General features: G+C 43.9%; 1 protein-coding gene across 8 annotated transcripts in view; it reads right to left on the reverse strand.

Annotated features, from left to right (window-relative positions):
- The window catches only part of DCDC2C (doublecortin domain containing 2C), a 147974-nt gene that overhangs the window by 34936 nt on the left and 86467 nt on the right, over positions 1–26571 (reverse strand). For all 8 annotated transcript variants that reach the window (XR_013526221.1, XR_004733850.3, XR_008476500.2 and 5 more), the window contains 2 exons: positions 26483–26551; positions 20027–20146 (listed from right to left, as the gene is read on the reverse strand). Coding sequence is in view for 4 of the 8 variants with exons in the window: in XM_035273313.3 (XP_035129204.2) it covers positions 20060–20146; positions 26483–26551 (156 nt within the window). In the remaining 4 variants the exon portion in view is untranslated. The remainder of the gene's footprint in view (positions 1–20026; positions 20147–26482; positions 26552–26571) is intronic.

Below are 26571 nucleotides of genomic sequence, written 5' to 3' on the forward strand. Positions count from 1 at the left end.
GAATTGTACATACAGCTGCTTAGCAAAAGTTTGCCAGCTTCTTACACAACGAAAAATACATCCACCGCATGACCCAGTGACCCCGCTCCTAGGCATTACACAGTCTTTATATCAATGGATAGCAGCTCTTTTTAAAATATTCCAAAACTGGACCCAAATGTCCTTCAACGGGGAATGAATAAATGAGCCGTGGTACATCTGTAAAATGGAGCACTACTTGGCAATTGAGAGGAATGAGCTGTTGGTGCACACAGATGGGTGAACCTCTCATGTGCCACAGGGACAGGCGCACATACTCCATAACCCCAGCCATACGACATTCTGAAAAGGGCAAAACTAGGGGACAGAAAACAGATCAATGGTTGCCAGGGCATAAGGGTGGCAGGGGAATAGGGAGGTGACCACAGAGGGGCCCTAGGGAATGTGGGGGGGGTGGGGGGGGGCTGTTCCATACCCTGACTATGCTGGCAGTTATATGACTGTGTGTTCCCGAAACTCCTAGAACTGGACACCAAGAAGGATGAGTTCCACTGTGTACAAATTATAGCTCAAGTTTTAAAAAGAAGATAAAATGGCCCAAGAAGGAAACAGCAGCCTGACATGGTGGGCTGGGTGATTCTTCCTGATATGAGAATCAAAAAACTGAGTAAAACTACTACAATTATTGAAAGCACTCATGAAGGCCCTTGAAAAGTCCCAGCAGAAGATGGCAGCACAGGAAGAGTCGACTGTCTACAGACTTCACAGAAAACGATGCACCTCCAGCCCTCTGCCTGGACACACCTCACCCACCCCTGCTGCAGCTGCCAAAAACCCCAGCCTTTCCGTTCAAGGCGGCAAATGATGTGTGAGCAGCTGAGCATCTAGAAAGGGAAGCGGGAAATTTGGAAAGTGAGAACGCTCAGAAAGGCTGAGATGCACAGTCTGATAGGGAAGAATCACGAGCTCTCCTTAACCACAATTACACATTTGCACACATGTGCCAAAAACCCTCAAGTTCAAGCATATGTAAATTATATCCTCATGCTGTTAAAATAGCTTTCTGAAGAAAACAAGTCCTAAGATAATACACTCTGGAGCTGGACTACCCGAGGTGCTGGCTGGGACAAGCAGAGGCTACGCGAGGCCACCCCAACTCCAGTCATCTTCAGAATGCAGCCCAGGATCCACCAAGGACTCTGTAGCAACACCTCACGCAACTGAAAACCGCAGTACCTGGAAACATCCCCCACCCAGAAGGCAGCCACAAGCAACAAAGAAACTCAACGATACATCACAAGCCCACGCGTTGAGGCTCATGTACTTTGTCAAGGAGGATTTCAAGTGATGAGCCTCTACTCACACATCACAGGCACTCACACAATGTGGGCGAGCTTCACTCTGTTTCTCTCCCTGCTGCAGAGCAGAAGCCGCATGTCGGAAAGGTGTGAGGAAGCTGCTAGAAGCATACCAACAGCAACCATGGGGATCCAGGGAGAGGAGAGACCAAAACCGCAGGAAGCACAGCAGGCTGGAGCCATTTAGAATAAGAAAAAGCCCCAAGGAGGCTGAGGCAGGAGAATTGCCTGAACCCAGGAGGCGGAGGTTGCAGTGAGCCGAGATCGCGCCATTGCACTTCAGCCTGGGTAACAAGAGCGAAACTCCGCCTCAAAAAAAAAAAAAAGAAAAGGAAAGGAAAAGCCCAGACACTAGCCGTCCTTGAAAGCATCAAGCAGTGCAGCAAAGGGAGTCTCGACGTGCAAAATCATGAGCGATTTATCAGGTAACAGGGCTTTACAAATGAACTGAAGGCCAGGCATGGTGGCTCATGCTTGTAAACCCAGCACTTTGGGAGGCCAAGGCAGGAGGACTACTTGAGCCCAGGAGTTCAAGACCAGCCTGGGCAACACAGCAAGACCGAATCCCTACAAAACAAAACAACAAAAAAATTCATCAGGCATGGTGTTGCATGCTGGTAGTACCAGCTACTGGGCAGTCTGAGGGTGCAGTGAGCGAGGATCACACCCTGCACTCCAGCCTGGTTGACAGAGGGAGACCCTGTCTTAAAAAATAAAAAATAAAAATGAAGTGATTGTAGATTAATCACAGGAACATCAGATATATGCAAATTTCACTTTTGCGAAACATCTTTGCTTCAAAAGGAGACAAGTGAGGCATTGCTGCATTTGTATTTTATCACACTGTTCTCACTAAAACCATTCAGTATGGCATGCGGCATCAAAGCATGTGGTGAACAATGTGAGCCCTAATCACCACCTCTGAAGTTAAACACTAAACTCTATTTGCAAAAACCTAATTACTTCTTTTTAAATGTCATAAAATATTCTCTGAAACATTTCACGGAAGCACTGGACTGGAAATACAGGCACAAGGTGACACATTACTTGTTGCTGTTTGTTCAAGGGTCAGTGCAGCTGATGTGAGGCAGCGCTAATAAAGTCCCTCTTTTGACTTTGCTCCATTTACCACTGAAGAAACAGATTCTCCAGAAACGTCCACCTCAGTCACATGACTCAGTATGGAGATGAGAGAATGAAGTTGCCGGATGTTTCCTCCTATCCATTGTCAATCTCGTCCATCATCAACCACGCTCTGAGCCTTTCTCCACCACGAGGGGTCTGATTCATCAACCTGGCAGGTTTTCCCGGGTGCCAGCCGGGAGCTGCTGCCGGATTTGAATGGCACCTCTCTCTGTGGTTCGCCCTAGATTACCTGGACCCTGTTCACGCTGTTTCTGAATTAAGTGTCTGAAACTTCCACTTTCTCTTGACCGCACTGCCGTCTAGAGACTGGGCAGAGGGAATAAAAGGTATCAGTTGTCATGGGCCCTGAACCTGATTTCCTGTGGCTGGGGGAAGGCAATGCTTCACGTAGGTGATGCTATTTGGTAATTTTCTTGATTTTCAGTTATTTAGGTTATCAATAAAGAAAAAACAGAAGGTAATTCTACATACATCAGTGCTCACATTCATCTCCTACTTTACTTTATATTTCTAAGTTTTAAATAACAATCTATGGGTAAACTGCAAAAATTTTTTCCCATTCTGTTGGTTGCCGATCCACTCTAGTGACTGTTTCTTTTGCCGTGCAGAAGCTGTGGAGTTTCATTAGGTCCCATTTGTCTATTTTGGCTTTTGTTGCCAATGCTTTTGGTGTTTTGTTCATGAAGTCCTTGCCTACTCCTATGTCCTGGATAGTTTTGCCTAGATTTCCTTCTAGGGTTTTTATGGTGCCAGGTCTTATGTTTAAGTCTTTAATCCATCTGGAGTTAATTTTAGTGTAAGGTGTCAGGAAGGGGTCCAGTTTCTGCTTTCTGCACATGGCTAGCCAGTTTTCCCAACACCATTTGTTAAACAGGGAATCCTTTCCCCATTGCTTGTTTTTGTCAGGTTTATCAAAGATTGTATAGTTGTATATATGTTGTGTTGCCTCCAGTGCCTTTGTTTTGTTCCATTGGTCTATATCTCTGTTTTGGTAGCAGTACCATGCTGTTTTGATTACTGTAGCCTTGTAGTATAGTTTGAAATCCAGTAGTGTGGTGCCCCCCACTGTGTTCTTTTTGCTTAGAATTGACTTGGCTATGCAGGCTCTCTTTTGGTTCCATATGAAGCTCATGGTGGTTTTTTCCAGTTCTGTGAAGAAAGTCAATGGTAGCTTGATGGGGATAGCGTTGATTCTGTAAATTACTTTGGGCAGTATAGCCATTTTCATGATATTAATTCTTCCTAACCATGAACATGGAATGTTTCTCCATCTGTTTGTGGCTGATATCCAGAATTTACAAAGAACACAAACAGATTTACAGGAAAAAAACAAACAAGCCCATTCAAAAGTGGGCAAAGGATATGAACAGATACTTTACGAAAGAAGACATATATGAGGCCAACAATCATATGAAAAAATGCTCATCGTCACTGGTCATCAGAGAGATGCAAATCAAAACCACATTGAGATACCATCTCACGCCAGTTAGAATGGCGATCATTAAAAAATCTGGAGACAACAGATGCTGGAGAGGATGTGGAGAAAAAGGAACACTTTTACACTGTTGGTGGGAGTGTAAATTAGTTCAACCATTGTGGAAGACAGTGTGGCGATTCCTCAAGGCCTTAGAAATAGAAATTCCATTTGACCCAGCAATCCCATTACTGGGTATATATCCAAAAGACTATAAATCGTTCTACCATAAGGACACATGTACACGAATGTTCATTGCAGCACTGTTTACAATAGCAAAGACCTGGAATCAACCCAAATGCCCATTGATAATAGACTGGATTGGAAAAATGTGGCACATATACACTATGGAATATTATGCAGCAATCAGAAATGATGAGTTTGTGTCATTTGGAGGGACATGGATGAATCTGGAGAACATCATCCTCAGCAAACTGATACAAGAACAGAAAATGAAACACCGCATATTCTCACTCATAGGCGGGTGATGAAAAATGAGAACACATGGACACAGAAAGGGGAGTACTAAACACTGGGGTCTATTGGGGGGAAAAGGGGAGGGCCAGTGGGAGGGGGAGGTGGGGAGGGATAGCCTGGGGAGAAATGCCAAATGTGGGTGAAGGGGAGAAGGAAAGAAAAGCACACTGCCATGTGTGTACCTACGCAACTGTCTTGCATGCTCTGCTCATGTACCCCAAAACCTAAAATCCAATAAAAAATTAAAATAAATAAATAAATAACAATCTAGTCATGACAAAATACACCTAGAAAGGGAATGTCGCCAATAATTCAATAGAAAGTACACTGTTCCTCAGTCTACACTACAATGTTTAGGAGGCCAGAATGGGGGCAAGAGCCGGCCGCAGTCAGGTGTTCGCTGTGAAGACTTCTTCCGTTGTGAGTACAGCACAGGCAGAAGCACTCTGAAATTACATGAAGGCCATGTCCATTATAACAATGACTCACTCTTTCTTTTTTTTTTTTTTTCTTTTTTTTTTTATTGCATTTTAGGTTTTGGGGTACATGTGCAGAGCATGCAATACAGTTGCATAGGTACACACAGGGCAGTGTGTTTTGTTTGCTTTCTCCCCTTCACCCACATTTGGTATTTCTCCCCTGGAAAAGACTCACTCTTTCTTATGCATCTGGTGTGCATTCAACGGAGAATTCCTTTCCTTCCTATAGGATGAAGGAAAGGAGATCTTTTCAAATCAAAATTCTTACTTTTGATTATCAAAAGTGTTTACTGGTAAGATGATAGGATTTCAGTAAATACTGACGATAATGTAATAAATAGAAAAAGCAAGTATAAGCATGACAAGAAAATGTTTCCAAAAACAATTTAAGAAGGAGGATTACTAGGTCCTTCCTTTATGAATTGACTGTCCTTTAAAGTGGGGCTCTTCAGAATCAGAAACCAGGAAAAGAAAAGCAGGTAATGAAATAATGTGTAAGGCATGAGGTGGAATGGAAACAGTCCTTCAATACATTAGGCACAAAGGAAGAACACAGGACAATAGAGCTCTTTTCTAAAAATGGAGGAAAATTTCCATTGCAGAGACAGAAAACTAAAGAGATCCTGATCCTTGTTTTAAATTTCCTGCAAATTTCAAATAGCAGCGAATCACCAATTACCTTTTGAGGTAATTACCTACTCTATGACCAGGGTTCTACAGGTCAGTATCACCGGCTACCAGGGAAATGTAAGGTGTGGTCTCTGCACTCAGAGTACTTGCAATCATACTGAGGGACTAATAAATTAATTTGAAACACATACCAAAGGAGATAGTATAGGCCTAAGTGTCCAATTATGTTAATATAGACTAAGTTTTTCAGGATTTCAGAAGCTACCAAAGTTTGCAGTAGTCAGGGTAGTTTCACAGATGAGATCAGACTTATGTGGGGAGAGTAAAGGTTTGAAACAGAGTAGTGACATGATTAAAGGGGCAAACATGGAAGAGTCACCTGCATGCAAGGGTACCTGGAGTCAGAGGAGCACAAGGCCAGGGGCTGACCTGCATCAGCCAGTACTGAAGCCATCAGAAGGGAGAGAGAGGACATGGCACCCTGGAAGAACCTGCAGAATTGCTGGCTGGAAACAGGTGTGCTGTGAAAAGAGGCACAAATATCAGGCTCAGGCCTCAAGGGCCTGGGCAGCTGAGAGAATAAAGGTGCAATTGATGGAGAAGAGGATGAAGGTGTCTGCTGGCTTAGGACACTGGACTTGAGATGAAGTGGCATCTTAAAATGGAAATGCAGAGTCAAATAAAGTCCTAAGGTCGGACTGCCCGCTGCAGAAGCTCTGCAAAAATGAAATGCAGCAGAGGTTTCATTGAAGAGGGACTGAAATAGCATTCGGAAACAGAAATGGGACCAACAAGCCAACTGAGATTACGTTCAGAGTCTTCAGGGTAAAGCCACCTACAAAGTAAAGCAGTGAGGAGGAGAACCCATGAAGACAGGACGCAGGTTCTGTGTTTGGGGCTGGAGCCAAGACAGAGAAGCCAGCACTGAGATGTGAACAAGAGCGTGTCACAGAATGGAGGAGTCACATCCAACAGATGGACAGGCAGGGTCCAAAAAACACGCCCAGAGACTATAAGGATAGAGTAGATAATGAAGTAATCACTGAACTCAACCATTAAAGATGGAAAGGTTATGAGAAAGAAAGGCAACACAAGACTGTCGGGGGTAGAGCCACATCTCAAGGGGCTGATGAGAAAATAGGGAGAAAGTACAATTATTACATATCCATTATTGGCATGGAAAAGCAACTGAAAGCAGTCTTCACATGGAACTAGTCACAAAGCAAACGACAGTAACCATTTTGGGTTAATAAATGAATATAGGTGGGGGAACAAGGTGGTGGGCACATACGCTGGAAGAGCCAGGAGCAGCTTTTCAAAGTAGTTGATGCCTCTGCTTACCAGTGAGTAGAACCAAAGTCCGAAGAGGGGAAGACACCTGACACTAACAAGGCAGCACAGACGGAGGCCCAGGGACCCTTGAGAGTTGAGGAATGAAGATATCTTAGAGGAAAATGGAGGCCATTTAGGAAAGAAGGGTCTAACAGTTTGTGTTCCCCCAAAATGTACGTGTTGAAATCCTAACCTCCCCCCACCTGGGGGATGACATTAGAAGGCTGGGCCTTTGAAAGGTGACCAGGTCAACAGGGTGGAGTCCCCATCATGGGATCAGTCCCTTCTAAAAGAGACCCCAGAGAGCTGGTTTGCCCCTTCTACCACATGAAGACACAGGAAAAGAGCATCATCTATTAAGCAGGAAACAAGCCCTCCCCAGACCGAGCCTGCCAGTACCCTGACCTTGGACTTCCCAGCCTCCCAAACTGGGGGGAATACATTTCTGTTGTTTATAAGCCTCCAACTCTATGGTATTCTGCTATAGCAGCCTGAATGGACGAAACACAGGGGAACCTGTTTACTTCTGGGGCTGAAAGAAGCCATCTAACTTAAAAGTTAACCACACCTGGAATGCTGAACAAGAGGTCATCTCAACGTCTTTCCAAGGCTGAAACAGTCAAACCTACATTGTTTACATTTAAAGGTGCAGTGTCTAACTTTCACCCCAGAGTTCAGAAAAACTGCTAGAAGGCTGTGAAAGGCAACCTTTATTTACTTCTAGCAACACTGGGATTTGCTAAAGATAGATGAAAGGGATCGCACAGCAGCAGTTTATTGGGAAAGAGTGGGAAAGGTCCAGCCTAGAACACACAGATCAAGATCCACAGATTGAGATCATTGCATTCAAACTATGCAACTTAAGTGCCTCGAACAGCATCAAGGGTCTGAGAACTAAGCATGACTTTCCATGAACTACAAACCACATTCACTTCATCTCCACACAGGAAAAACAAATGACATCTTTCTTATGGGAGCTCTTCTGAGTTGATCTCACATAGCATTTCCATCAGGAACTTAGGAATGTGGTGTTGAGGGGACAATGAGGTAGGAAAAGCTCAGCTGAACCCCAAGAGTTCCGGCCACGCCTTCCAGGAAGGGTCAACAAGGACAGCTGAACCTCAAAATGGTCTACACCCAGTAATGTCCCATCAGCTCAGGGCTGGGAGCCCAAGAGTCCTGGGGGAGACAGGGCTATCGGGAGAACCATGATCAAAAAGGGAGATGCACTGAGCAGAGCTGGGTCAGCATGCACACTGCAGGGAAAGGGAGGTGGCTCAGCCTCGGAGGAGCCTGTGAGCTCCCAGTGCAGAAGCCAAGGGCCAGTATACAGGGAGTCCACAAGCTCTAGCTCCGTGCTGGGCTCCGACCCAGGAGCCACGCAGGCCAAGACTCTGATGCTAAGTGGATACACCTTCACACAGGGATTTGATCCCTTTTGTCCTAAACATATAAATACAGCTGTTGTTTTTCCACTGATGGGTTACAATTATAGAGATATTTTTCTTCTTAATTTCTGATTCATAAACATTAAGAAATGTGTTCTACTTCTAATATTTTCTCTTGTCAGTTCTCAAATAATGACAACACTGAGCTCCTCCTGTGTGCCCAGCACTCACCATTTATTCACCTTATGCACCCCTCCCAGTAGCCCTTTAGGGTGCTGTCACCCATGCAGTAGAATGAGAAAGCCATGGCCTGGGACAGGTTACACGCTTAGGTCACACAGCCAGGGAGCAGCACAGATCTGCTCTCGCTCTGCCCTGAAGTAGTTCTGTTCACAACCTGGTATTCTAGGATATCAGCAGCTGCTGGAAGAACTGCTACTTCAGTGAGTCCGGCTAGAATGCGAGACTGGAGTTGGAAGTGAACTGTTTTTGTACCGTGGATGCGTAAACTATCACCACCACCCTCATCTAACGCATGACTTCCCAAAAGGTGGTTTGTGGACTCCTGGGGGCCTATAGAACCTTCCGGGGGTCAGTGCGGTCAAAACCATGCTCAAATCAAGCCACTGCCCTGCTCCCGGCTGTACTCACTACCACCGAATCACTCACTGCCACACACCTGCAGGGCTTGAGAAAATGCCAGTGTCACTTAAAACGTCCTTCATGAAGGAATGAAAATTATGAATGCGATTAAACACTGACCTTGAGTACACGACCTTTGTAACAACCTGTGTAAGGAAATGAGCACTTCTGGTGCACACTGAAGCAACACAATTATCTCAAGCAACAGCACTTGCGTGAGTGCGCACAGTGCAAGCTGAACTAGCCACTTGTTTCACGGAGCCACCTTACTCGAAAGAACAAGTAACCTACAAACTATAGTTACTAATTCTTGGGTAGTTAGCAGGCATTTTCTCAAAATGAGGCTATTCTATAAAAACAACTCATAGTATTTGGGTTGAATAATAAAAGTTGAGCACTCAAAAAAATGCAGATTTACAAAGCATGCACGTGTTTGACAGTGTCCCAACACTAAAAGTCTTTTCTAAAGGTATTGATGAAAATATTAATGCATGTGATTTTTTAATATCATATAATTAAATATGCCATACATTTGCATAACTCAATGAACCAAACTTTTCCAAATGACCAATGCATCATGTTCCAAAATGCTGCATCGGTAAAAATGCATTCAAAGTACAGGATATAACAATAGATTTTAATGTAACAGAGAATAAAAATTTCACTGATATGGTTTCTGATTTCACACTGTAACCAACCTTTAAGAAGCTCACTTGTCAAGTTTTGGTGTGGTACCAAAGATTATCCACAGTTATCAACAAAGTCTATTAAAATATCACTCTCTTTTTCAAGTATATATTTATGTGATATTTTTATACAACACAAGCAAAATAGAAACATTGCATTAAAAATACACTTCAAGCCCCTGTGCCCATAACCTGGCATCTGTCCCCCCACCCACCACCTTTCTGCCCAGCCTCTTGTCTCTGAGGAGAGCAACAGTCTAGATGTGGTAACCTGGTCTGTACCTTGCTGCGTCTCACTGTGTCTGAACCTGGCACAGAGCGTGACATGCCTGATAGGCACTAGATGCAGAAGATACCTTTATCTGATACTTGGAATTCATTTAAAACATTTCTGTTGTAATAGAGATATAACTGAACATTTTTTTTTCTTTTTCATTGTACTTTAGATTCTGGGGTACATGTGCAGATCATGCAGGACTGTAGCATAGGTACATACATGGCAATGTGGTTTGCTGCCTCCATCCCCTGTCACCCACATCTGGCATTTCTCCCCATGTTATCCATCCCAGGCCTCCCCACCCACCCCCACTGTCCCTCCCTTGGCCCCCCACAACAGACCCCCGTGTGTGATGCTCCCCTCCCTGTGTCCATGTGTTCTCATTGTTCAACACCCGCCTGTGAGTGAGAACATGTGGTGTTTGATTTTCTGTTCTTGTGTCAGTTTGCTGAGAATGATGGTTTCCAGATTCATCCACGTCCCTACAAAGGAGACGAACTCATTGCTTTTTATGGCTGCATAGTATTCCATGGTGTATATGTGCCACATTTTCCCTGTCCAGTCTATCATCGATGGGCATGTGGGTTGCTTCCAGGTCTTTGCTATTGTAAACAGTGCTGCAATGAACATTCGTGTACATGTGTCCTTATAGTAGAACGATTTATAATCCTTTGGGTATATACCTAGTAGTGGGATTGCTGGGTCAAATGGAATTTCTATTTCTAGGTCCTTGAGGAATCGCCACACTGTCTTCCACAATGGTTGAACTAATTGACACTCCCAACAACGGTGTAAAAGTGTTCCTATTTCTCCACATCCTCTCCAGCATCTGTTGTCTCCAGACTTTGTAATGATCGCCATTCTAACTGGCGTGAGGTGGTATCTCAATCATCAAAATTGAAAGAGCTAGAGGAACAAGATCAAAAAATCTCAAAAGCTAGCAGAAGACAAGAAATAACTAAGGTCAGAGCAGAACTGAAGGAGATAGAGACACAAAAAATTCTTCAAAAAATCAACAAATCCAGGAGCTGGTTTTTTGAAATGATCAACAAAACAGACCACTAGCCAGATTAATAAAAAGGAAAAGGGAGAAGAATCAAACAGATGTAATAAAAAACAATAAAGAAGATATCACCACAGACTCCACAGAAATACAAACTACAATCAGAGATTACTACAAAGAACTCTATGCACATAAACCAGTAAACCTGGAAGAAATGGATAAACTCCTGGACACTTGCACCCTCCCAAGCCTAAACCAGGAAGAAGCTGAAACCCTGAACAGACCAATAACAAGGGCTAAAGTTGAGGCAGCAATTAATAGCCCAACCAAGAAAAGCCCAGGTCCAGAGGGGTTCACAGCTGAATTCTACCAGACGTACAAAGAGGAGCCGGTACCATTCCTTCCGAAACTATTCCAAACAATCCAAAAAGATGGAATTCTTACCAAATCATTTTATGAGACCAACTAAACATTTTTAAATTATAGTATTGAGATTACCAAAGAGATGCTTCGACTTCCTCTCCACTCATATAAAAGCAGTGGAGAGTAACAATTTCAGTGGTGCTTCTGGCTTAGAATTGTAAGATCCCACAGACCCAGTCCATTCTGCTGAGGGACGGCAGGACAGGGAGCCAGCTCGCCTGGTACAGGCGCATTTGTCAGCTGCAGGTGCATAGAGGATGTAACACATATTTGGACAGTAATGACAAAGTCATGTGGCAGGAACACTGCAAAGACTTCAGATGCAGAAGGTGGCACTGAAGGATATTTAGAAGCATTTTCACCCATCCCAAGTACACAGACAGCTTGTTAAGTTCACATGCAATCTGTGTCTACAATATTTACCGATTTGTGATATGTATTCTTAAGTATAAATCAAGGTATAAATCTGCATTTAGGTACACTACGACTTTTTTTAAGGCCTACCTTTTTCTATTCATTCTATTCACAAGCAGAAAATGTGAGTTCGCAATTATGGAACTCTTTTTTGCAGTGCCATGGATGCTTCTCCTTCAATGATCAATAAAGACAAATCCTGAAGATGGACGAACAGGAAACAAAGGCTGTGCCTTAAATGGAAATTATATGGCCTTAAGGATGGAATTGCACACAATCTGAACAGCGAGTCTTGGTTCTGAGTCACAGCTCCCAGCTGCTTCTCACACTGGCTTTCTCTTGGGAAAAGCTGCCAGGGTCCCAGAAGATGTGTGGAATCAAGAAAAAAGGCCCCTGAACAACCTCATTTGTCCATTCAAAGTGCCAGCGGACTTTCAAGCTCCTTTCCTCTTCACGTTTGATTTTCTTTGCTCAAATTACTCACGGGAGAAGATACATTTTTCTCCAAAATACGGCTGTGAATTTCAGGTAACTGAGTAATAAATTCCCCTAAAAGTACCTTCACAGAGTGCTGTATAGGTAGCCAAGAAAGATTTCTCATTAAGCCTTCCCAAAAATGAAAATTTGAAATGTTACTTTTTGTGTCCAAAATTTATATTTATGCCCATGTCTATGTTACACAAACCTAAATTCCAGCTTGTTTGGTGCCTTGCAGAAATATCATAAATTGACCATATATATAAGGATAATTTGAAATAATTCATATATTTTAAAAGTTACAAATAGCCTCTCTGCACCTCATGGGGAAACCGAGTAAATACAAATAAAATGCTTTCTTTTCATGACTACAATGGCTTGTGTGTTGTGTGGCCATATTTTAATAAACACCTGCCAACCTGAGGCCAACAGAAGTGAGACCAGAGGTCACTCGTAGAGAACAGAAATGGATTCTGAAGCCCCAGATGCCAGGGCCTGGACACATGGCTCAGAGAAGACCATCAGCTCAACTAGCAGGGACTGTTTCTATTTTCTCTGGGGCCTATTCCTGCTGCTTAGGTGTTGCAAGGTGGGCATCAACTTCTATGAACTACTTCAGTGTACTCTCACCCCATGGGAGGTACCTACACTGACACTTCTAATTAAGAGTTTAAAATCCCATTGCTGTTCTTTATCTATGTCATAGCAGATGGCCCAAAGTAAGAATTTTGTCCATCTGCTTAAAACCAATTTTCTGTAACAGATAATATGTGGATAACTGGTGAATGAAAAAAAAAAAGAACTAATAAATGGCCAAACAAAGGCTACTGAGGAATTGGGTACTCCTCAACACCCAGCTTCATCTCATCTCCTTTCCCTTTCACTGTCAAGGTCAAAAATAAGTTAGAACGTATCAGAGCCACAGAGAGTGCCCTGTGGTGGTCTGTCATGAGAGCACCACCTGGATCCTGCCCTCTGCCCAGAGGGCAGCCTCAAGGGGAAGACATTCTGCCAGTGGGAGGGGAGGAAGGGCACTGGCCCAGCCTTGGCATGGCACCCAGGCCACTGCAAACAACACAGTGCTGAGAGGCATGAGGGTCATCAGGCTGCCAGGGTAGCTGGGAAGCAAATCCGAGTCCCCTGGGGAGTCGGAAAGAGGATGAGAATTTGAGTCCTCGGCCTAGAAACCAGAAGGAAAGCAGGGAAGCTTCCAAGATGGAAGACAAGGTGGCGAAAACTGACCTGTGTCCGCTGATCTTTGTTCACTTGCTACAAAAGTGAACTTTGTTCACTAGGCTAGACTGGAGCCATTCCACTTCCTTCTTCAGGACCCTGGCTGTGATTTCTAAAATTGTCATGAATACAACAAACCTGTTTCCTTGGAGCCCACCATACGAAAAGGCAGATTGGTTCATCCGTGACTGTCTCTTATGAAATACCAATGCAATACCTTGTGTTTTATTAATGAAGAGCACCGCCCAGAACGTATATCTGAGTCTGCAGAGGAGGTAAGGCATCTTTTCCATTTTTAAGCGAATATCCTTCTCCTATTATGTGAATGCAAATGAATCTCCTATGTATAGAGGGATCCAAGCTTTCTACTTCTAGAACCACGTAATTTTCTAAAAGTTTCATTGCTTAATATCTCACCACAACCCCACTTAGTATTACTGATGAACTTACACTTCACTTTTGAGACTCCAATGTTGATCACTATTGACTTTGTCTCTTAGCGAAGCAATAAAAGACTGAGCTGTGGTGACGGAGTGCTACCAACATAATAAAGAGAGAAAACGGTAAAGATACTGGGAGGCAATGAATCTTAAAAATCAATTAATGAATCAATGCCATTTTCATTTTGTTGCAAAAATCCTGAGTCAGAGACAATGCTGGATCCTGGCTTTATTGGCATTTCTGGCAATGTTAATTACATGAACACCCTGCACTGAGTGGCTGAGAAAGCGCATGAAGAGAAGAAACGACTGTTATGGATCTGTGCATGCATTTCACTTCAGAAAGGCACTTAAACGTTGTTTTCATCAGTAGCTGAAGGCAATGGAAATTGGCCAATGTTCTGAGCTTAGCGTTTCTTAACCACATTAAATCATTTAAATACGATTTATGTTCACTGATATAAACCACTACTTTGATCGTTTAAAGAGGCTGTACTGTTTTATCGCTTGTCTAATAGCTAGTAGCACATCAACTACCCACTCCTTCCACCTGATCTCATTTGGGGCATTCTGGGTAAACACGGGCAGAAGGCACACGGTTTCTCTGCTTCCGCAGAGCACCTGAAGCATGAGGGGCCTCCTTGGGAAGACCTAACTCCTTCAAGATCCTTCGTCAGTCCGGTGGATTTCAATCCCCAATGAATTTCTAAGTACTCTATGATTTGGGGGACAGTCATCAAGACAAGAAGATTAAAAAGCAAAATAGACAAGACTCTTTTTGTTGTAAGAAAACAAGCACACAAGCGCACATAACATTCATCAGTCATAGATAACTCCTGTTCTATCATTGCTGTTCTGAAGTTACCCACTGTGTGTTCTATTTTCTTATGTTTTTGTCATTATGACTCCACCCAAAGTCAAAAATTTCCTTGTTTTCAACATGAAACAAAGCCTAAAAGCTACGAGACGATCAAGTCTCTCTTTCTTTGATCCTAGAATGCCCAGGCTTAGTTACTTAAGAACTTTTTGAGCAAGGAGTACTCCTGGGCAGGGAAGGAGGAGACACATAAGCAGAAAGTGTGCTCCAGACATAAAGAAGTAAGCATTTAGTAGGCAAAAAATTAACCAGCCAATGGAGAGTGGTTGAAAACTTGAATGCAAACACAAAAGAACTTGGGGATAATTGGAAAAAGGCAAAGTATTTGAAAATGACATCATTATAATAGCATGCTTCCTGAAGGATGAGAGCGTTAAGAGATGACCAGAATGGGTAATTATTTCTTTAGAGAGGTGACTCAGAACAATTAAAGGCATAGCATTAGAAAAAGAGTGAAAGATCAGGTCAGAAATATAAATAAATATACTACAAATGTAAAGTTGAGCAATGATGAGAATTGGTACTATTTACCATAAGGCATTTCTTCAAGAGAAGCACAGGGGCCAGCTCCCAGTTCCAAAGAAGTCTGGAAATCAGGGCAGGAAAAGGGCCTCCAGATTCCACGTGGAGTTTTGTGTTGTGCTTGGCAGTTTTTCACTCTTGTTACTCCAAAGGGATAAAATATAAATGTTACAAAGGCAGACAAAACCCACTATTTTTCTATAACACTGAAAACATTTGGCCAGGCAGAGTGGCTCACATCTATAATCCCAGCACTTTCAGAGGCCGAGGTGGATGGACCACTTGAGGTCAGAGATTTGAGAGGAGCCTGGCCCACATGGTGAAACCCTTCCCTACTAAAAACATTTTGAAAAAAGTTAGCTGAACATGGTAGTGCACACGCCATGCTTATAATCCTAGCTACCCAGGTAGCTGAAGCACAAGAATTGAGAATCATTTGAACCTGGGAGGCAGAGCTTGCAGATGACAGAGCAAGATTCTGTCTAAGAAAGAGAGAGAGAGAGAGAGAGAGAGAGAGAGAGAGAGAGAGAGAGAGAGAGAGAGAGAGAGAAGAAGGAGGAGGAGGAGGAGGAGGAGGAGGAGAGGGGGGAGGGAAGGGAAGGAGGGAAGAGAAGGAAGGGGGAAGGGTGAAGGAAGGAAGGGAGGGAGGGAAGAAAGGAGGGAAGGAGGACATTTAACAAAGGGTGTTAACAGGTTTTGAATGTTGCCTCCAACATTCATTTAAAAGGACTTTGCTTTGATATGATTATACATAACATTGTTATAAAACTGACAAAGTACACCTTTAAGAGGTGATAGGCCATTTCACAAACTGATGACTATAAATACGAAAAACCTTATGTTAAGTTTTTTTTTTTACTAATAGCACATTTATTGTTGATCAAAATTATACTTGATTTTTGAAGCCTTTGGGGAAAAAATGCCACAATTATCTTCTTATACACGTTGCACCTGGAACTTGTCACTACGGCATCCTGTCGTGCTGCTGGATGCTAGAAGGATTGATATGCTCATTTTATATTCTATGATGCAAAAACACAAAAGGAAACTACAAACTGCACAGCCGGTGGACTCTGAATGCTCTTTGTTGGTGCGACAGTTCAGAAAGTCTAATATCTGTCCAACATATGATGGAGGTAGAATTGTTCAACATCTAGATTCATGACTTAAAATTGTAGTTTACATTTTAAAATCTATCAATGGATAAATTATTCCATCTGTTCACTTTCCTTCCTCTTAAGTCTCTCAATTTTTCACTCTCATCACAAAAATATAGCCAATGAGAAATCAAATCAAATATTTGTTGCAGAAGAAAAGATAAAACTTTTTAAATTCTTTAAAACTTTTTAAATGTAAGCATGGAATGTTTAAATTCTGATTTGAGATCAAATGTTTAGCAGATGACATCCAGGAGCAGCGCTGGCACCATAGCCCTGGAAAAGCTCCTCATAAGGACGCGATGCCTGCTGTTTGGTTCTTGCTCTTTTTAAAGTGAGTGGCAGCTCTACTCAAAAACGTTTACATCTATTTCGAATAAATAAAATCGACATTCTGAAGTATACTGAGGAAAAAACCTAACATGTTGAAAATATTCTCAATACTGATTCATAGTATTTCTTATAATTTTCCATTATTTGACAAGTTCCAACCCTCTTTCTACACAAAAAGTAAACTTCAAGTGGAAAACAGTCCTGAAAAACATGCACAAAAGTGAGAATAGACTCTGAGCAGAGGAATTCAGGGTTTTACTTTCTCATTATTTTCTTATCTGCATTTTCTAATAAGTCTACAATCAACATAAGTCCTTTAAAATTTAATGAAGTACTCTTAATTTTAAAACTAGTGTGAGGTATCACAGAGAAAAGTTAATTTAAAAACATAATCAATGTTGACTGTGAGTAAGGCATTGTGCATGCCCGGTGCTGAGTAAAATCTCATTCCTTCTTTCAAAGACGTTAGACCTCCATTGGAGGCATGATTCAACCAGAGAAAGACAGTAACAACAGTAGATGGCATTTATTCCCCGACCACTGAGTAAGGCACTTCCAAATATTTCTAATCTGTACACTCATTTCACAAGTTAGAAACTACTTCCGTTTCACAGCTCAGGAAACCAAGGCTCAGAAAAATGAAACTATTTGCTCATAGTTTGCATGGGGCCAAATTTGCATTCATTTCATTCCATTGCATTTGGTAAAATAGTCCCTTTAAAAGAGTAACATGTATGCCAAGCAAGTGATAAATGTTCCGAAGAATTACTTGACATGAAAACCAGATATTATTTATGCGTACGGGAGGATCACGCTGAACACAGATTATTGTTTCTCCAGCCACGTGCGTTAGGTCAGCTGCAGAGGACGGGAGCTGCATCACAAAATGGATTACATGATCTTAACCAGGGAGTTAAGAGTGGGGACCACCAAATGTCTAACTTCAAGCTGAGGAACAAAAACTTCCGTTATCTAGCTTAAGTACAAATAATATAAACACCATTTTAAACCTAGATATGTTATACTTTTCAGGAACTTTCCAATCCATTGTCTCACTGATTCTTGAAGAGTAAGTAAATCTATAAACATGTAAAATGATTGTTGATTGAATTAATCAAGTTACTTAACAAAGGGCATCTAGCCAGTTGGTGGCAAAGCTGAAACAGGAATTTAGTGCTCTTCTGGCCACAAAGCTGCCTACACATCTATACCAGGGGCTCCTGCAGGGGCAGGACACACCCCCACCAGAGGTTCAGTCCACAGGTGGGACACACCCACATGAGAGGCTCTGTCCATGGGCAGGACACATCCACATGAGAGGCTCTGTCCACGGGCAGGATACACTCACATAAGAGGCTCCGTCCAAGGGCAGGACACACCCACACCAGAGGCTCTGTCCATGGCAGGACACACCCACATAAGAGGCTCTGTCCACAGCAGGACACACCCACATAGGAGGCTCTGTCCATGGGCGGGATACACCCACATGAGAGGCTTGTCCATGGGCGGGACACACCCACACCAGAGGCTCTGTCCACTGCAGGACACACCCCTATGAGAGGCTCCATCCATGGGTGGGACACACCCACACCAGAGGCTCTGTCCACTGCAGGACACAACCCCACGAGAGACTACATCCATGGATGGGACACACCCACATGAGAGGCTCTGTCCACGGCAGGACACACCCACATAAGAGGCTCTGTCCATGGCAGGACACACCCTTATAAGAGGCTCTGTCCACGGCAGGACACACCCACATAAGAGGCTCTGTCCACGGCAGGACACACCCTCATAAGAGGCTCTGTCCATGGCAGGACACACCCTCATAAGAGGCTCTGTCCACGGCAGGACACACCCACATAAGAGGCTCTGTCCATGGCAGGACACACCCTCATAAGAGGCTCTGTCCACGGCAGGACACACCCTCATAAGAGGCTCTGTCCACGGCAGGACACACCCACATAAGAGGCTCTGTCCACGGCAGGACACACCCTCATAAGAGGCTCTGTCCACGGCAGGACACACCCACATAAGAGGCTCTGTCCATGGCAGGACACACCCCTATGAGAGGCTCCATCCATGGGTGGGACACATCTACACCAGAGGCTCTGTCCACAGCAGGACACAACCCCACGAGAGACTCCATCCATGGATGGGACACACCCACATGAGAGGCTCTGTCCACAGCAGGACACACCCACATAAGAGGCTCTGTCCACAGGCGGGATACACCTAGACCAGAGGCTCTGTCCACTGCAGGACACACCCCCACGAGAGGTTCCATCCATGGGTGGGACACACCTACACCAGAGGCTCTGTCCACGGCAGGACACACCCACATGAGGGGCTCCATGCACAGGCAGGACACAGCTCATACCTGTTCCCCTCCCCCATGATACCATCTGGATTCTTTTGCAAATCGGCTATTTCTAATAATAAGAAAAAAGGTGGTAACACTGAGCAGACTTTATGCATATTCTCTCCTGAAGGTTGATTTTGTTATAAATAAACAATCGGACAAAGTTTGAACAGAGGAGGAAACTGAGGCAATAAGGTTTTGAGGAGTCTTCCCAAAGCCACACACCCGGCAGGTGCTGGAGCAGCCAAGGCCAGGCGGAGAGTGTCCACGCACTGGTGTCGGTTAGGTTCACCTCCCAAGTCGGCACTCAGGGCTCACGTCCTTTGAGGAGTGCTGAGGAATCTAAGAAAACTAAGGACTAAATAAATGAAACTTGGCACACTCAGCCAAAAATCACTATCATCACTTAGTCGTCCACCAACCTAGGATAAGAACTCAGTCCCGCTGAGGACTGAGCTATTGATGACGGCGGGGAGAGCAACGCTTTCGGTGGGGGAGCACCTTCTGCTGCCAGGTGGGGTCCCCGGCGCAGCTACGGATCCACTTCCCCAGGGCTGTGAGCCCCCCACTCCTACAGCCTCACCGGGCAAGCACATCCACCTTTACCTTCATGGCTGGCGTCTGATGGTGCAGCTTTTATGACTGCCTGGAAGGCCTAAGTGAGTGACCACAGGTGCAGCTGGCAGATAATTCATATGCATCTTCCCAGAGTCATGACGGGTGCACCTTCGGACGCCAGCCACACGTGGCCCTGAAGCACTTTTCATTCCTGGTTCTTATTTGCCTTTCCCGAGGAACTGTCCACCTCTGTGAAAGGCCTCATTATGGTTCTTTTTCCTCTGAGTTTGTTTTCTAACTCTGGAAAGCAGAGCTACGGTGTATGACAGAGGCGTAAAGGTTATGCTCCTAAAAAGCACCTGCCAAGAGCTGGGGATCCATGCGTTCTCTCGTTAGCTCTGTCTTCGAACAAAACCACAGCTATCGTTGATGCAAACCTTTCTTTCAACGTCTTCACAAAGCCTTGCATCTTCGTTTTCCTAGTATTAAAAAAATAGATATAGGAATCAACAATCTGAAAGAAAGATGGCGTAAAATAAAACCTTAATCTCCCTGCCTCTACTCAGCTTCTTGGGGAGGTCAAATTCTTTCTCATCAACAAAATCACTCAGGACTTTGGCGTAAAGCCTCAAGCCTCATCCTCACCAACTCACTGCTCTGTTCCTCCTGCTTCCTTCCACTTGGTTTCCCATTCTAAACCCTTTGTTTTTATGTACATCTCTTTGCTCATTCTTATGCAAAAGGCAGCATGTTACACCTGTATTCTCCGATGCACCTTGATTTTTTTTTCACTTAATATAACATCTTGGAGCTCCCATCCTTCAGTTATATGAGTTTATCTATCTATTTTCACAGATGTCCTGTATGCCATTCTATTGGTGAAGCCTAAGTTAATCAAGCCTGTAGATGAACAATGCATTTGTTTCTATTATTAATAGTCATTAATTAATATATTCTAATATATTAATATTTGTTATATTAATATAACAAACGTTATTGTATTATATGTTAATAATATTTTCCAAAAGGCTGCATTGATTTATACAGAACCCTAGTAAGAAGCATTGCTGCTTTTCTGCATCTATATTAACATAAAAATATAGTGTTGTATTATCTGCAAGACGGGTAGTGTAAAACAAATCCTTAATCTGGATTTATTAAGCACTGGACATCGCCAACCTGATGTAATGACAAAACACTCATTTTTATTATTTGCATTTTTTTGGTTAGGAATGACATGGACATATGTCCTTGTGTCTTGGAAATTTGTATTATTCTCTGTGAATTTCCTGTGTGTCTTATTTGTCTTTCTTTTTTAACGGGCTTTGTGTTAATGATTTATGACTCTTGCATAAATCAAGAAAATCTGATTTGTGTTGCAAATATTTTCTTCCTTATTTTGTTTAGCTTTTGGCTTTATGGCATTTTCTGAAAAAAAAAAAAGTTACATTTTCATGTAGATAAACACTAAGGCTTTGGGGGTAATCACGTCTTCTGACATAGCTTGTTGAGACTCACTGAATATCTACCTTCATCTTTAGTCCCCTCTACTGGGGCCACGCTCAACTCCAGGTTGGCCACACTCCAGCCTCACACCAGAGGCTGTGCAATGCCCCCTCTGCCGCCAATGCTGCACATAGGCCACCTAATATCTCCCAGGGTCTTACCAAACTCAAGATCAGCTACTCCAGGGTCTTAGTAAACTCAAGATCAGTTACTCCAGGGTCTTAAACTCAAGATCAGTTACTCCATGGTCTTAAACTCAAGATCAGTTACTCCAGGGTCTTAGCAAACTCAAGATCAGTTACTCCAGGGTCTTAGCAAACTCAAGATCAGTTACTCCAGGGTCTTACCAAACTCAAGATCAGTTACTCCAGGGTCTTAGCAAACTCAAGGTTAGTTACTCCAGGGTCTTAGCAAACTCAAGATCAGTTACTCCAGGGTCTTAAACTCAAGATCAGCTACTCCAGGGTCTTACCAAACTCAAGATCAGTTACTCCAGGGTCTTAAACTCAAGATCAGTTACTCCAGGGTCTTACCAAACTCAAGATCAGTTACTCCAGGGTCTTACCAAACTCAAGATCAGTTACTCCAGGGTCTTAAACTCAAAATCAGTTACTCCAGGGTCTTAGCAAACTCAAGATCAGCTACTCCGGGGTCTTAGCAAACTCAAGGTCAGTTACTCCTGTGTGCAAGGTGATAGGAAAGGTGCTAAAGATGACACCAAAATGAATTAGGTCAAGACTCTTCCTTCAAAACCTGTAAATCACTCAGAAGAGACAGTAGACGTACACAAACAGCTCTAAGTGGAGCCAAACGGCACAGGAAGGATAAAGAAAATCCTGTGAGGAGTGAGTGGAGGAAAAGATGCTCCCAGGGGCAGAAGGATCCAGATAGCCTTAAGGAAGAGGCTGGCATCTGCAGAGAGCGCTAGCAGCAGGTGAGAGCTGGAAAGGCAGGGGCACAGCAGGCATCGGGCACAGCACCGGAGAGGCTGCAATGTGCACAGCATACTCTTGGAGGAGGAGAAAATCACCACCCCCAAATCACAGCCAACCTCCCTCTCCCTCTCCCTCTTCCACTCTCTCAGTCTCTTTATTGAATACACAAAATTGCCCATGAAATTTTTATATGGCCTTTTCAAAAGTGGGAAACACCTAAATACTATTAAAAGGTTGACAATTGAGAATCAGAAAAAAACCTGAGTCACACAATACCTGACCGCTCCTATGCATAACCCTCCTCTAAAGCATCCCTGCAGAGCTGGCTACCGACCACATGGAGGGACTTCCAAGGAGAGGAAACTCATACCCTCCTTGGAGAGCCCTACATATGAGGCCTGTGGATACATTTTTCAGTATTTCCATTCATACTTTCCATCTTGCTTTGGAAAGGGATCGAACCTTTTCAAAACCTTCACACATTGCTTTACAAACTTCGCAGGTAGCATAAATTAAAAACTGCTGTTTGCACATAAGACGTTTTAAAATCAATGAGTCCAAACAAATCAAGCACCGAGATCTGGAGAAAATTCCAGTCTACCCTGATTCAGACAGTTCTCAAGCACCCAACGTAATTAAAACTGTGTGCAATGGACACAGTTTGAAACAGGTAAAAGGAAAATGTACACGCTTCATCTTTATTATATCACAGGAGAGCTTTGCAAATTAGTTAATGTTAACATTCCATTTTTAAGGATGAAAAATATTATTACAGTGCCTAATATAGTCAGAATTGTCGTGACCATATAATTAACATGTTTAACATATTCTGAGGATGACGAAGTGTCATCCAAAAGCACAGTTCTATTTTTGCTTTTGATTTCAATTGCTCCCACTCCTATGCTATTGACACACACAGTTATAAAATAAATTCACCCTGGTTGCGGAGTGAGGAGGATGCCATCATAACACTTGCATCTGAAAAGCTCCTTCAAGCTGGGATTGTTTTTACGTGCTTCAAATGACAACACAGTTGGGGCTAGGCAAAGCAAGGAATGGGGAGCTAGCATAGAACGGGGGTTGGCACAGAGTTTCGGTGCGGGGAGATGAAAAGGTGTTGGAAGCAGACGGTGGCTGTGACCGTGTAACACAGAGACTGTGATTAATGCCACTCAACTGTGCGCTGAAAATGGCTGAATGGCAAATTGTCTTTATATGTCACCACAAAAACCATGTGTACTTTTACCACAAAAATAACACCTTTGTGATCAAACATCAGAAATATTTTCTATATATAGTAGTTGCTGTTTTTTCTCCACCCATGGCACCATTGTAGCTCACTGCAGCCTCGACCTCCTGGGCTCAAGCAATCCTCTCACCTCAGCCTCCCGAGGAGCTGGAACTACAGGTGCACAGCACTGCGCCTGGCTGCTTTTTTAATTTCACAACTTTTTGTAGAAACAGGGTCTCATTGTGTTGGCTCCCCAGATTGCTAGGATTCCAGGCATGAACCACTGTGCCTGAACAATATATATTTATAAATAATGTTTATAATGTGTCTTCTTACAACTTTGCCAGGTAATTAGCATTTTACTCCAGGATTACATATTTAAGTAACTTCATCATAGGCAACTGAAAGCAAATCCGCAGATATTTATTAAACACCTACAATATATAAGACACTGAATGACACATGAGATCATAGGGCACAATCGCTGTCTTTGAGGAGGTCAAGCCGGCATTCATAAGCCTAAAATTTTTAATATAACAAATATCAAATAAATGTCATGTAATCAATTTGTCAATGTACAAATGAAATGCCAAGTGAACTACAGGTCACTGCGAGAAGGGGTAGCTCACTGTGGCTCCTGGCCAGCAAGGGCTAATTGAGTCCTGCTTCTTTTTAATTCTTACTGCATGTAAAGTGCTTGCTCTTCTTGAGCCCTCAAAAACGTGGGCCAAATTTTCAAGCCAATTACCTTCAACCCCATGGGTTGCTTCACAGCAACAAAGTTTTGTTTCAGTCATGCTAGAAGCAAAGATGGAGCTGTTAGAACTAAAACTCTCGAGCCATCTTGCCCCCCTTGGAGCAGTACACAACACCAGTGAAGGATGGTATCTATGAGGGACACAGTGTGAAGCCTGAGACAGAAAATACTCTTCTGGGAAGTGATATACAACCAGCATGGTTCAGGGGAAGAGGAAAACACAGCCTTTGGAATCGCTCAAAACGGGGTTCAGTTCCAAGACCCATCACCTTCTGCGTGACGCCAACATGCTACCTAAACTCCCCATCTCATTGTTTTTAATCTTGTTTACTCTGCCTTCCTTAAAGAGTGAGTGTGCGGTAGAGACAGGCTGGGCACGTGGGAACGTCTGCGCAGTCCCTGGTGTCCGTCGCGCTCGGGATGCCTCCGTTTGCTCCTCGCCCTTCCTGTCGCATCTCCTGTTATTAATGCTCAGGCAAGAGAACCGCAGCATAGCTGTCCCCATCACGTTTTCCCCAGGAGCTTAGGTCCTTAGCCCAGATCCCTAAGGACTAGGTGCTTGGGTTTGCCACTGGATTCCAGTGATTTGCCAGAATGACATTTTGATCCACTCTAAGAAATTAAATCTGCCACTGGCTGTTATCAAGTCACTGATATGCATCCTGAGTAGATTTCCATAACAAGTCAGTTAGGCATAGACGATAAATTCCGCCGCCAGTGTGCACAGGGTCTCAGCAGAGAGCGTAAACTCACTGCAGTCAGAAGGCCTGGGTTATATCACTACTGAAATATGCCATTCGCATAATAGCACCCTGTCCTCGAGGGTGAGCAAGGTAAGCACGCAGCCTGTTGCCCCTCTTAGCCTAACACTCTGAGACAAACGTCTGCCCTCACTCCGGCTCTCCGAAAGCAGCCTGGCCCTCCGTCACCAAAGAAAGGAAAAGCTGTCTTTGCTCTTCATCCGACAGTCTTCCCTACTCAGCCAGATACAGGCAGGGCACCTTTCCAAAACTGTCCAGGAATATAAGGAAGGAAGAATGAGCTGTCTTACAAGTGTGTTATCATTGTTTTAGATCAGAAGCTGCCTTGGTGTTTTCTAAAACCTGAACCAACTTCCTGAGGACCCATATCCCTTCCAACAACCACCCTTTTCCAAGTTGTGTCAAGCACGGTGAGGTGACCTGCGTGGCTCCAACACGCTTGTACAAGCTCCCTGGGGTCACGCCTCCACTTTCTTCGAGGTGGCAGCCAGGAAGCTGAAGGGTAAGTTTAAGACCAACAAGTGACTCCCGGCAGGGAGTCCCTGCCTGTTTCCAGCCCTGGAGGATAGACTGAGACTGCACCTCCCAGACTTCATGAATCCAGGAGCTCATGACACAGCCTCCTGTGCCATTATCAATTTATACAGCTTCCTGCCTGTGGCCAAATTTTGGATCATGAGGTCAGGAGTTCAAGACCAGACTGGCCAACATGTGAAAGCCCATTTCTACTAAAAAATACAGAAATTAGCTGGGCATGGTGGCTCGTGCCTATAATCCCAGCTACTAGGAAGGCTGAGGTGGGAGAATTACTTGAACCGGGACCGGGGAGGCAGAGGTTGTGGTGAGCCGAGATTGAGATCGCACCACTGTACTCCAGCCTGGGCTACAGAGCGAGACTCCATCTCAAAAAAAAGAAAAGAAAAGAAAAGAAAAACCAAGAGGCTACCTTGAAACAAAAATAAAGATCCAGAGACAGAATTCTGAAAACAAGTTCCTCAAAGTCTATTTCTTAGCTAAAAAGTGTGTATTTAAAATAAATTCTGTTTTCCCAATACACATATTTTGCATGGACGATGAGTTGCAGAATCTCATAAAGGACCACAGTCACACGCTCGCTGGGTGGAGGATGTTTCCAGGACACCTAGATAGGAAGAGGAGCAAGCCAAGCGTCCCGCGCTGGTTCCCGCTGCCATCTGCGCACGTGCACCGCAAGCCCTCACCCTCGCGCTGGCCAGCGGGACCGGCTACTGACACTGCACCTCGAACCACACAAGCTAGCGCCCCGGATGCCCACACCACACAGCCACGCACACCTGCTGCCTTCCCTCACCTTCCCTGACGTTCCCTGCTAAAAGTATGATCTTGAAACTTCCTGGGAAAGAGTTTTTAGGTACAGTGGAAAGTCATTAGGACAGGTATAGATGCGGTTAAAATGACTCATGTAATTGGCTGCACACGGGAAACCTGATCTTGGCCGCGGCCTGCCTTGGAAATGCACTCCCTTCCAAGTCTGTGCTGGCTGGTGCTTTAGAACCGACTTGTGATCCGGATCCTTTCACCACCACACGTGAGCTCTGTTCCATGTGTTAGATCCAGGCCATTAAAACAAAATAAAATGAACTCACCTTGCTGCCCTCAAAATCGGGGGTGTTCTCATGTATCTCTTCATCTTCTTTAACTATCTCAGCTGGTCTCTGGGGAGAAAATACAGCAC

The sequence above is a fragment of the Callithrix jacchus genome, chromosome 14, assembly GCF_049354715.1.
Source record: "Callithrix jacchus isolate 240 chromosome 14, calJac240_pri, whole genome shotgun sequence".
Classification (NCBI taxonomy): domain Eukaryota; kingdom Metazoa; phylum Chordata; class Mammalia; order Primates; family Cebidae; genus Callithrix; species Callithrix jacchus.